The sequence below is a fragment of the Neltuma alba genome, unplaced genomic scaffold (genome assembly GCF_004799145.2).
Source record: "Neltuma alba isolate B1F8T4 unplaced genomic scaffold, ASM479914v2 tig00013309_pilon, whole genome shotgun sequence".
Classification (NCBI taxonomy): Eukaryota; Viridiplantae; Streptophyta; class Magnoliopsida; order Fabales; family Fabaceae; genus Neltuma; species Neltuma alba.
In genome coordinates, this window is record NW_021637585.1 from 1 (window position 1) to 12707 (window position 12707).

Here is a 12707-nt window from a genome sequence, read left to right on the forward strand (position 1 = left end):
TCCATAAACCAGAGTGGCAGAGTCCAAAATTTAATTTCCTTGCAAAGCCACGTTATTACTTCTACAAATTGATTGTGGCAACCAGGAGAGTTTCTCTATTGTATCATGAAGAGGTGGAGAAATTGGTGAGGGAATTTGGGTGTAATCCATGAATTACGTTTTTTTGGGATTCAACATTGATGGAATGGGACACTTTGATGCTAGATGTCGATATCCGTCAAGGAGAGGGGAGCAAAAGAAAAACTTCTTTGGTTGAACTCTGAGTTAGATTAGAAACTCAGACAAAATCAACGTGAAATATCTGCTTCAATTCCAGTTTTTAGGTGACTTATTTCTTTCTTTCTCTTTCTTTTCTTGAGTCATGGGGAGATTGCTCTAATTTATTGCTTAATAGTTTCAGCCAAAATAAATCTACCACACTACTTTGACTTTCATCTCCTGCTTGCTATAGAAAGACATATGGTGCAAACCTGACCCATCATTAAGAGAATTATAAAAGTGGAACCAATAAGTCATCAAACTGATATAGTAATTTCCAGTTTTCCACTTACGTGGAATTAATATAATCTTGAGAGCTATTGCAGTTGTTATTCCCAGAGTGGCTGACCATATTCAATGCATGATCTCTTTTACTTTAAGTGTCCAGCACACTGTTAGATTTGGGGTTTAAGTTTTATGCCATTATGGGAGTGGTTATAATATCAATATAATGTCTTGTTGATCCAAGCCATTCTAACACTCCGAGCCATTGGGGGCATTCTTCCCTTTTTCTCATGCAACTTCAATATTGTGCTGTAAGAAAGATTTATTAAGTTCCTCCATCATTAATGGTTCAGGTCAAAAAAAGGGCTCAGATGCTGTCCTAGGGTGTCATTCTCATTAAGAAAAATGCCAGTTAGGTATAGCTATTCTAGTATTTTACTTTAAAGGGACTAGTTCTATATATGTTTGCAACAGCTAACAGAACTGATTAGCTTAACTTAATGCATACTGTCTGCTCACCTTGAAGTTTTGATGGACCCGGCACTACAAAAGAGCAAGTATGCATGAGGAGCATGCCCAAAACTGACTAAAACACTCGATCACAGGAATTGGGCCAAGACAGGACCTACCACCCCGAGTTCTATCAAATTTCTCTAAGAATGAGATTATATATTGATGGGCATTCAAGTAAGTTGGGTAACGCCTCCCCTATTGAGGTGAGAGAACCAATTCATTCAAGTGCGCATATGTAGAATTTAGACATCTCAATGCCTTGGGGTTAGTTGTGGAAATTGGAAACTAGTATTCCCAGTTTCAGTTTCTGTCGGTGCGAAGCATTTGCAGTTGCAGTGTATTCTGGCATGCCTATGATTGATAACTTTCGTGTACCAAGTTAGTCCTCTCTGCATTGTGTTACTAAGTTATTGACTAAATGTACCCGTCTCTGACCCTGCCTTCTTGTGCTGATGCCTTGATTTCTTCATGATTGTAGTGATACCGATGAATGCAAATCCTTGTGATCTCTTTCTTTCTTTGTGTTTCAATGGATTTTTCACTTGTCTGAAAGAATTAGTAACTGAAGACAACCTTTTTTTAAAATGAAATACTGCAGTGACTTCTATTACTGAGGCAAATTGGCAGTCACTAGTCCTGGAATCTGAATCTCCTGTTTTGGTTGAATTCTGGGCCCCATGGTGTGGCCCCTGCCGTATGATTCACCCTATAATTGATGAAATAGCACAGCAATATGCAGGAAAGATGAAGTGCTACAAGCTTAACACTGATGAGAGCCCTTCGGTCGCAAGTCAATACGGGATCAGAAGTATCCCAACCGTCATTATCTTCAAAAATGGTGAGAAGAAAGAAGCAATTATTGGTGCTGTGCCCAAATCAACGTTGACCACCAGCATAGAAAAATTCTGTTGAGATGATTAGCATGTAAGTTGTATGTTGGAAGTAAAGCTATTGTTATTTTTAGCTTCTTTCATCTTAATGCAGATGTCTTAAGTTTGGATAATTTGCTTTGTTAATATTAAATTTGCACAAGTTTTCTGGCGAAGAAGGTTTGGGAAAACCATTTTAGAGTTAGTTATACTTTCCTTCAATTTGTTTTACAGCTCCTGTACGGAGCCTAACAATACTAACAGAATAAAGTTATTGGGCTAGTAGTGCTAAAAAAGCAAAATCAAAGTATTCGGTTAAAAGAGAAAAATATACGGGTATCAAATAAAAAATTTAGGAAAAATCTGATGGCTTGTCCATAAAAGTTTGGGAAAATCTCACCAAAAAAGGTTTAAAATTATTAAATTTGAAATAAGAAATTCTTACAAAATATATTTTTATTTGTAAGTCAAGGCCTGTCAAGAACCTAATTTGAGATGTTTAGTAATTTCAATTTTTTTCTAAAAAGTTTTAACAAGCTTGGGTAATCACTAATCACAAAGTTTGAGGATTAATATTATATAAATTTGCAAATTAGGAGATAAAAGCTAGCCTCTTTGATAGTCACTCACGCCTGAGAAAATTAACGTCAATCATGGGTCAGTGAGGTTTGGAAAATTAAACGAACATGCCGCGCTGCATCTGTGTTAAGTGTGCTTCAATTGAAGCCAAATTTGATAGTCAAAAGTGTGCCTCAAATCAAGGTCATTATCAATGGATGATAATCACAGTAACATGTATGTTTATTGTTGTGATGAAATGTAGTTCACATAAATTTAATTTAGACAGTGCAAATTTAAAATTTTAGTTTGTTTATTTTTAAATGATGGATCTATTTTATAAAAAAGTGACACCTAAAATAAAAAATTACTTGAAATATAAAAAAATAAAGCTTCTCCATTCCCTAAGTCTGCGTTAAATAAGATAAATAAGAATGACTAGATTTGACCTTTAAAGGGTGATTGAAGAAGTGTTGTTTGAGAAGACTGACAGGTCCTGGTTGTAATTAAGAACATAAGGAGTTTATACTAGAATGCCCTTATAATTGAAAAATAAAATAGCCACCCAAGCCTTAAAAAAAAAAAAAAAAATGATCGCCATAAATCTATAAACTTAAAATTCACCAATATAATTTAATCATATCTATATAAAATTATAAGTTTTTCTAAGATAGCCTAACTGCTAGACAAGTATCCTCCATCACATTGGGTGTTTTAAGTAGTTTGGGGATGTAGACTCAGCACTATTTTGAGATAATATTAATGATCTAGAGTCCTGATAAAGCAACATACAATATCGCTAACAGAGTCTTGATAATATAAAATTTTAGCTTGTGGTCTGTTGTCACTGTGCTGGGATTGTGCTGCAGCCTTGCTCAGAAAGGCATGGAGAATTAACAGGGTCTTGATAAAGCTAGATACAATGTTCTAAGTGCCCCAAATACACAATGCTGAAATATAGGACCATGAGCTACATGGGTTTTACCTTAAAGAGAGCTTGGGAAAAAAGGCCTCTGCAAGATTAATTGCACTGTGCTCTCACTCAATGGAGGCAATATCGTTAGTTCATGCAAAGAGATTGGCAGGAGGCGGAACATGAATACTGAGGCAGCTTGTCTCGCTAACAAAGCTCTTTCAGGAGCGCTTGGCCTCTCTCTCTCTCTCTCTCTCTCTATATATATATATATATATATATCTATGTCCTCTTCCTTTAGATCAGATTGATTACTTGTAATGTTAGAGTAGTTCTGTTTGTTGTTTCTTTTCATTTCTTGTTGGTTTTTATCAAAATAGGAACATGCCAAGCTTGAAGAATCAAGTAATCGTCATGGGGACTATAAAGGGTTTCAATTATGCATTGCCCTAGTAAATGTCCAAAAGTCTCCTTGAGGGTCCTCAATTAAATGTCATTCTCAATCAAGGCCACATCCAATAATTGTTGAAGATTACTTCTCTAGCAAGTATGCCCTTGACTGAGGTCTTTGGGAGTAACAAGTTAGTTAAAGTTTGGTGTAAGGTCCTAAGTCTATATTAGGGTCACTAGCTCATGGATTGACATTTAGGAAGGCTAAACCTCACCTTATTTAAGAATTAGGAGAAAAAAATAACAGGAAGGTTAACTAGGTTCTCACCTTTTATTACTTTTTCAGAATGCTTTGGGGTTTATTGCTTTCACTTGGGTTCCATGATTGTTTATCTCATTTCACTGCTAGCTCTGTGCTCCACAGTCAAATCCAAATGGGCAAAAGTAAAGTGCCTCTCTTTTGCAAGCTACAAAATCACGTACCAAGTTTATAACATGAATTGAAACTATGGGCATAATTAAAATGGTAGATCAGACTCCACAAAATGATGATGTTTGACTTTGTTGTATCATTTGCAGCTTGCTTGAGGCCAAAAGTAATCCTCCTTCCGGTCTTTATTGCACGTATCTTTTAGAAAACAAGGATCATTCTTAGTATAAGTCACTTTATGAGACATTAAGCAGAATAAACAAATTTATTACATAAACAAATAAACGTAATGGCTTAACCATCTCATTAGTTTCGATGAAATGGACAGAGAAACCTTAAACTAAGGGAGAATAACGATCGTGGAAAGAAAAAAAATTACAAAACAGGTTTTAGAAGTTGTCATTCTTCACTATAAAACTTGTTATTACAGACTGTTGAGATTGCTATTGGGACCTTTTAGTAATTATTTTTCTTCTATAAGACTTTATTGTAATTCTTCTTTAAAATAAGGACCCGAGAAAATAGTTTAGAAAAGATTAAAGTTATGATCACGGATGCTTTCAACTATTAGATTTAGCCTTGGTTAAAGCGCACTTTGATTGATTGAGAAAGAAATGGGAAGGACTGGCTTCGTTGTAAAATTGATTGCGACTCCTTTTGATATGATACAATATCTCAACCATTATCACTAATTAATTTGAGTATTGTGTAAGGAATGAAATGCAAATATTCCTAACTTCATCATGACTCCAATGCAGCGCTGGATAATGTATAAATTTTGTTGATCACAAGCATTATTAAATAAAATCCTAGCTACTTCCTAAATACTACCTCCAAAATTCTTAATATAAGAGCTAGTTTGACATTCAATTTGATATTAAATATAAGACCCGCAATCTACTTTGTTTCTGATATTTATTCAATTTTTTAAAGTAGTTTTTGTGATAATTACACATGTTAAGGTTCCATCAAATGAAAGTTCTAAAGCTAATACACAGGATTGGTAATGATATTTTAAGAAAAATAATACTTGTACGTATTTATTATAAATAACTAATTTAACAAACTTTATTAGTCTACTCAAATTAATTAACTTGCTTTTATATTAAGTACTGGAGGTAGTATTAGTCATTAGCGGTTCTTAATCAATCAGAACAGATCCAATTTAAAATCACATACATAATGGCAGTCCCATTCGTGCAATTATGTGGTCATGGGGGATGATATTCCACTGATTTGTCTGCTGATTAGGTATCTCATTATAGTGCAAATAAATTAGATGCTATTTGATTCCATTTTTGTGGCCTCATCCTCACTGCCATCCGCCTAACATTATTTGTCTTTCTCCCTTGTAATACCACGGGTTAAAATTGAGCCACACCAATTCTAATCAAGTTAAATAACATCATACCAGTGTATAATTCTTTTAATATTCTTCTGATACTTAATATAAGACCTATTTAATTAATTTGATTAGATTAAAAAAGTTAGGTAAGTTAGTTAATTATAAGAAATATGACATGTTTTTCCTAAAATACCATAATCATTTTCCTTAATATCATCTCTCCTTTTTCTACTTGATTATGGTTAAAGGAGTATCTATATAGGTAATTTAGAAAAAACTGATAAATATGATAAATATGTCTTATATTTGGGACTAAAATCAACTCAATAATTAGATCCTATATCAATGACCAGAGGAGTACTAATTTTTCTTTACACAAAACTCCAACTTAATACTTCATCTAAATGAAAAAAAAAAAAACTTCATTTACTTGGATCAAATACTTTTTTTAGGTACACATATTTTTTTTTATTAAAGTTACTCTTATTTAAAATACTGTTAGATATTAAATATAGTCGCTCCCCCTCCAGTAAAGATTCACTATTTTGTAAGAGACTAATCTTTTCAATCTGACTCAACTCAACCTCTCAATCCTATTAATAATTAGAATGATAACTATTCAATTGCAAAATACTCCTCCGGTCCTTAATATAGGACCCAATTCTTGAGTTGATTTTAATCCTAAATATAAGACCCATTTCTCATATTTATCAATTTTCTCTAAATTACCCCTATGAATACTCCCCCAACTATAATCAAGTAGAAGAGGGAGATGGGGTATTAAGAAAGATGATTATGGTGTTTTAGGAAAAATGTGTCACTTTTCTTATAATTAACTAACTTACTTAACTTCCTTAATCTAATCAAATTAATTAAATGGGTCTTACATTAAGGACCGGAAGAGTATTAATTATTGATTTTCTAAACTAAGATTGGAGATTGCTAATCCTAATCAGACAAGTGTCATATTAATTCTAATAATTGAATCGTATGTCAAATCAAAGTGAGAAACCAAAACAGCAAAACTTATAATCTAAAATTTGAATGATTAAAGTAAAATGAGAATAAATTGAAGTAAATAATGATTATATTAATTTGTTTCTTTAGAAATTGTTTCCTACTCAAAAAACAAGAATCATATGCCAAGTCAAATCACCTACGTAAAAACAAAAGCACATCTTAAATTTGCCTGTAGTTTACCTTTTCTTGATGCTATTGGATGAGCTGGAGACAGAAATTGAAAGGGCAAAAAGACATACATGCCCTTGAATGTGTGGACAGAAAGAATAATAATAATGGGCATGCCATAACAAAGTGGGCGACAATGATGCATCCATCACCTTCAATGGCACGATGATCGTGAATATTCAGAATTTATTATGCCTCTCCACTCATCCCCATCTTCAATTGATTCAGAATTTTTTATTAAAGTATTTATAGTCAACTCGATTTAAAAGGAAACAAAATCTATTCGGCTCCCTGAGATCTCTTCTTCACAATTCCCAAAATATCAATATCAATGGGGTGTTTGGATAGAAACCAAATCATGGTTTCAGAAGTGCTTTTATGGTTTACGAAGTACATGCATGAAGGAGTTTGTTTTGTTTTATGAAAAAATGCTTCTGAAACCATGATTTGAAGGTTGCCAAACACACTCCAAGCTTCCAGCTTCTCATCTTTTTCCCTTTTTTTTTTTTTTTTAAATCTCATTCGCATCTTTAAATAAAAGAATAGATGACTTAGAATCAATATTTTATAAAATTATTAATGTAAAAAAAAAAACCTCAACTATAAAACAGAAAAGGGAAAAAGGGAAAATTATAAATTGTTATAATAATGATTTTGTAAAATATCAAAAATCTGAAGTATTCGTTTTTAATTAAAACCGTAAAATTAGAGTTGGGATTTTGAGAAGGAAAAAAATGGAGAAGAAAGGGAGAGGGAATCCTAGGATCAATCATACAGGGTGTTTTCTCTCTTTCTTTTCTTTTTTTTTCTTTTTTATAGAAAGAAGGCGTTTTCGAGTTTAGAAGATAGAGATAAATAATCTATTTTATTTTATAACTTGTCGTCCCCATTAAAATTTAAATATAAATAATAGCTTATTTTATTCTAAAATTTGTTATCTTCATGCATATTAAAAATATAAATATTAATTTATTTTTATCCCAAAATGTCTCACGTGTTGCAAATCAAAATGTAAACAAAAAACTTATAAATGTACATCAAAATTTAATATAACCAATGCAAGGCCCACAAAGCAAATAACATGCAAGAGGAGGCATTATTTAGCTTTTTTTTACACCTTGTCAATGTAATGCTAACTAAAAATATAAACACCTTACTTTATTTCTAAACATATTTAATTGAAATATTTTTTTTAAAAATAAATTAAATATATTTTAATATGAGATGATAAAAATTTAATAGAAAAATATTTTAGCCGTAGCCTTTTCTTTTCTGCCATTTATTCAAATAGAGACTTAGACAAATTCCTCTCTCTACCATTCACAGTTACTTTTGCGGTATGATTCTAATCATATTATGAATAACAAGAGAAATCATAAATTTTGATATTTGAAATATACTTTTGTTTTTCGCATTGCTATGCTTTTATTTTATTTTTTCATGTGATCGGAAATATTATTATTATTATTATTAATCATACAATTGTGCGTGGGTCCTGGGGCCAAAAACTAGTTAACAAGACATTGTAGTTGACGCTTCACTTTCCTTCTGTAAGATTAGGGTAATCTCTACCGTCCGTAAAAGGTGTCACCACCACCTCCTTCCCCTCCCATTACTTCATCTGTCTCTCCTTCTTTCCCTCTCCTCCATGCATTTATTCACACTCCATTTCTGAGTACCTTGCTTCTTCTGTCTCTTCTGGCATTTTCTTTCTTAGAGGTATCTTCTGTTTGCCCCGCGTTTTAGCTATTTTTGTTCTCTCTCTTATCTGATATTGTCTTCTTTATGAATGGAGGGAATAGTTTTACTCCCCGCCCCCCTTCTGGTCTTATTTTTTCGAATTCATATTGGGTTTTTCTTCTGGCGTATCTTGTTTTGCTCTTGATTAACCTCGATACCGGTTTTTGTTTATTGGATTCAAATTTGAAGCTCTGATTCTGCATGTGCTTTGGTTGAATTTGTTTCCTGAAGAAGTTCCAAATAATGGAATCCAGCTGTATCTTCGTATGCCTTCAAATATCTTACTTTCTATTCTTTTCATTACTATTGCCGGCGCCTTAGCGTGAAAGTCCTCTGGGATTTTGTTCCCTTGACTAAAGCTATTATTGAGAAGCGTTTCTTTGGATGAACAATGTTATCGCTTTTAAATGAAGAGCTATTTCCTTCTCTTTCATGGTACATTGAATTCAAAGTTTCTTCGTAGCTTAATGTGTGTGCAATTTCGTTTAATTCTTTGATATGTTTCTTCTTCTTCTTCTCTTCTTCTTTTTTTGGTGATACAATTCTTTGATATGTTTCAGTTATATAGATCGAAGCTATCATTTTCTCTGAATAAATTACATAGATTTGTGTTTCCTAGCAATATTTTCAACTTGATTTTCTATCAATTTCTTTCAAACCCTTTTCCTCTTCCTTCTTTCTCTGCATGGAGATGACGATTTCATCTATGGATTATTTTCCATGATAATTGGATCTAGGGAACTTTTAAAGTTGGATCTGCTTTGATATATTTGATCCAGTATGGCTCGTTGATATGTTCAATTTTTGAGCTTATTATCAATTGTTTTACCTAAAACAACAGAAAGGAAAGAGAAATGTTTGGTGATATCTTCCGCATTGGTGACATATGCATATTCTTTTGCCTTGCTATGTTGCTGCATGTAAATGTTATTTCTTCCATATTGAAAACAAAAAAACATATGTTCTTGTTATATGCTAAAGAGATCTTGCACTCATTGAAACTACATATATCCACCCAATTGGTGTTTTTCCTTGGCCCTCTCTTTAAAGAAAAGTTAAAAGTTGTTACAGGGCAAATTGCTGTAGAACTGGAAACAAAAATGGAACCGGCGTGCTTTGACTGTAATGGGGGTGTCTCAAGGAGGAAAAATTTGAAATCAATTTCTTCACAGACTAGCACAGCTGATAGTGACCATGGTTGCTTTGAGTGCAACATATGTTTGGAGTCAGCTCATGATCCTGTGGTCACTCTGTGCGGTCACTTGTACTGCTGGCCTTGCATATTCAAGTGGCTTCAAGTTCAGGACTCTTCCGATGAATCAGACCAGCTGCAACCTACATGCCCAGTTTGTAAAGCCGATCTCTCTCATACTTCATTAGTCCCTCTTTATGGCAGAGGTGCGCATAGTTCGGATTCTGAGCCCAAGAAAACCCAGATGGATATAGGAATACCTCGTAGACCGCCTCCTCACACATCGAATGCTACCTTAAATTCTCCAAGTGCATCTACTTCTCAACTGGGTCAACTCCCAAGCTACTTCCAGTCGCAAACGCAGCAATACTTGCCTCACCTTTATGGAGGATATGCTATTAATAGAACACCATATCTTGGTGTTGCAGCCCTGACTAGTCTCTCCTATCCTATTATTGATATGTTCAGGGAAACGGTCTTTGCAGGGATCTTTGGGAGTTCCGGTTCTAATTCATTGGCGCATCGTTATGCCCGTTACTACCCTCATATTAGGAGTGACAGTCATAGAATGAGAAGGCAGGAAATGCTCATTGACAAGTCTCTGAGCAGAGTATCTTTCTTTCTCCTCTGTTGTGTCATTCTGTGTCTTCTCTTGTTTTGAAGATATTAATGTAGACTTTATAGACAAATGACTTGTGTAGTCCTAGATATTAAGTACTGTTTAGAGATTGGCTGTAGGTTATGTGAATAGTAAATAGCATGTCTTGGTTTGATTTTTATCCCCCTCACTGTCTAGAATAGCAGAAAGAGAAAGCATAGATAATGCTTTATCCTTCTTTTGCCCAAATATAATGTATTATATATGTATTATATGAAAGTGACTGTAGATTAAGTTTCATATGCCTGATTTGGAGCCAAATGTGTCGTGAGGTCTGTGGACTAGATTGTTATGGGGAAGTTGAAGGGAGAATCTTAACATCAGAACTCATTCGTGTATGGTTGATGCCAAAAACATCGACCCTTTTTGGATTTTGTGTTTGAGCTGTGTTATATCTATTTGTAATGAGGATTGTGAATCTGGATGTTTTATATTCTTAAAGATGAATGTATTTAATATATTGAAAAAGAAATAAAGAAGAAAGATATGGTGGGTGTAAAGATGAAGTGTGAGTTCATACATAGTCACATTCTTTTTCGTCAGTTTTTGTCACTTGTCGCTAAATTCTTGAATGTGAAAGATCGAATTTGCAAGATTGTGTGTTGGCTACACTTGAGATTTGCATCGTAGCATATCGATGAAACATGGGTGGAAGCAGTAATCAAGTGTTTGATAATTTTTTTCAATCCTTCTATTAAAAGTAATCTTGTTCGCTGGGTACTAAATATTGGCTTTTTTAAGTGCGTTTACAAGTTGTATTAGGCTTTTGAACTTGTCAAAGCTTATCTGAGTTCTTCAAAAATCACAGCTGCACAACAAAGAAGGTTAAACTGGAATGTTGGGTGAACGGTCAGCATCACCAGCTCATTCTTAACTGGTTTGACATGCCTCCTTTGAAGAATTATAAACACTTCAATTTTTTATTTATTTATATTATCATCCAACTAATCTGGATTGTAATTCGTAGCTTTGTATCTCTGCAAAAGTTTCTCTTTTGATACTTGAATTTGAGACCAAAAACATTTAGCGAGATTTTACATCACTACTAGATTATTTTTTTTATTGGTATGAACACTTTCAATTCTTACCTTAAAATAGAAGTTAATATACTACTCCTAACTATCTCATCTAAATCAATAAAAAATATGGTTAAATCATTAATTTTATTTGAAAATAGAATAAATTTCTGATTCTCACTCATATATTTTTTTTTAAAAAAAAGCTAGATTTATATTACATTCTCTCTCTCTCTCTCTCTGCCTACTCACACATATTTTACCCGCTTCCTCTCCAAAAGTAATTACTCCTCCACTTCTAAATATAAGACTCTCATATTAGTATATTTTTATACATTTATTTAGTTTAACAAGCCTTCAGTTTATCTATATCTTATATAGAGGTTTTGAGCAGTACTTATCAATATGAGTCATGTGCTCAAGAAACTAAGAGAAGCATATGAATGTCATTAAATACATTCCAAATGACCCCATTCATGCATCATTAGAAGGTTTGAACATTGAATGCAATTTACTAGCCATTATTTTTGGACCCATAACTACCAATATTTTTAAAACTTTCTACCATTTTTTTCCCTTCATATCGGTAGTGTTAATTTAGTTCCCCTTTTAAACCACACCATATATACACACACACACATATGATAACATTCCACAACAACCATCCAATAACTAATTTGAATCGTTATAGTTTCTTGCCTCTGATCAACTTGGAGAATGGCCAAGAACATAATTTCTTCAGTGCACGTTCTGCTGTTTGTCCTCATCGTTGTTTCAGGTTCGATAGCTGATTAATAGAGTTGGTTTCGTATTAGAATATACAAAATCAGATAAATGAATTGCATTATTTATAATTTGTGTGTATAAATATTTGCAGCCATGAGGGCGTCAAGTGAGGAGGGGAGCCCGAACTGTTCTGAAATAATCGGTGAAGGGAGTTGCAAGGTGGAAGACTGTACGAAAAAGTGTAAAGAGAGACATGGAAGCTCAGCCAGAGGAGATTGCGTTCCCGTTGACGACACTGTTTATTGTAATTGTGTCAACTTTAATTGTTGACCAAACTTATAAAACTATTATATGAGCATGTGTTATTGAGCCGTCCTATTAAATAAATATATAAATAAATTGTTATCGGTTGCTCATTCTTAGTCTTTCAATTCCTGTTGAGGTACTGATATTGAGGCGGACAGAAGAGATTCATGGTGCTGGATATTTAGTTTTAGAGTATTTATTTTGTCTTTGTTGTTGTTTATTACTCCTCCGATCCTTATTATAAGACCCAATTTGACTTTTTATTTGGTCCTAATTATAAGACCCAATCCATTTTGTCTCTTATATTTATGTATTTTTTTCCAAGATAATCCTTCTAATAATGATAGTTTTAGCCAATATACTTAATTAGCAAGGATATT

The 12707-nt window shown here is 33.4% G+C and overlaps 2 protein-coding genes across 5 annotated transcripts; both read left to right on the top strand.

Annotated features, from left to right (window-relative positions):
* Positions 1 to 1125: 1125 nt before the first annotated feature.
* On the top strand, positions 1126 to 10751 carry LOC114736109 (E3 ubiquitin-protein ligase RMA3). Of its 3 annotated transcripts, none has more exons than XM_028923881.1 (2): positions 1126 to 1145; positions 9527 to 10751. In XM_028923881.1, exons 1-2 carry the CDS (start codon positions 1143 to 1145, stop codon positions 10280 to 10282), a joined length of 759 nt encoding a protein of 252 aa, XP_028779714.1. In that variant the 5' UTR covers positions 1126 to 1142; the 3' UTR covers positions 10283 to 10751. The 3 variants fall into 3 exon arrangements, with proteins under 3 accessions (XP_028779714.1, XP_028779715.1, XP_028779713.1); XM_028923882.1 differs by lacking the exon at positions 1126 to 1145 and adding an exon at positions 8314 to 8408 and having other exon boundaries at positions 9501 to 10751; XM_028923880.1 differs by lacking the exon at positions 1126 to 1145 and adding an exon at positions 8811 to 8864 and having other exon boundaries at positions 9501 to 10751.
* On the top strand, positions 1546 to 3375 carry LOC114736110 (thioredoxin M-type, chloroplastic). 2 transcript variants are annotated; one of them, XM_028923883.1, is made up of 2 exons: positions 1546 to 1920; positions 3293 to 3375. In XM_028923883.1, exon 1 carries the CDS (start codon positions 1693 to 1695, stop codon positions 1906 to 1908), a length of 216 nt encoding a protein of 71 aa, XP_028779716.1. In that variant the 5' UTR covers positions 1546 to 1692; the 3' UTR covers positions 1909 to 1920; positions 3293 to 3375. The 2 variants fall into 2 exon arrangements, with proteins under 2 accessions (XP_028779716.1, XP_028779717.1); XM_028923884.1 differs by lacking the exon at positions 3293 to 3375 and adding an exon at positions 3254 to 3269.
* Positions 10752 to 12707: the final 1956 nt, after the last annotated feature.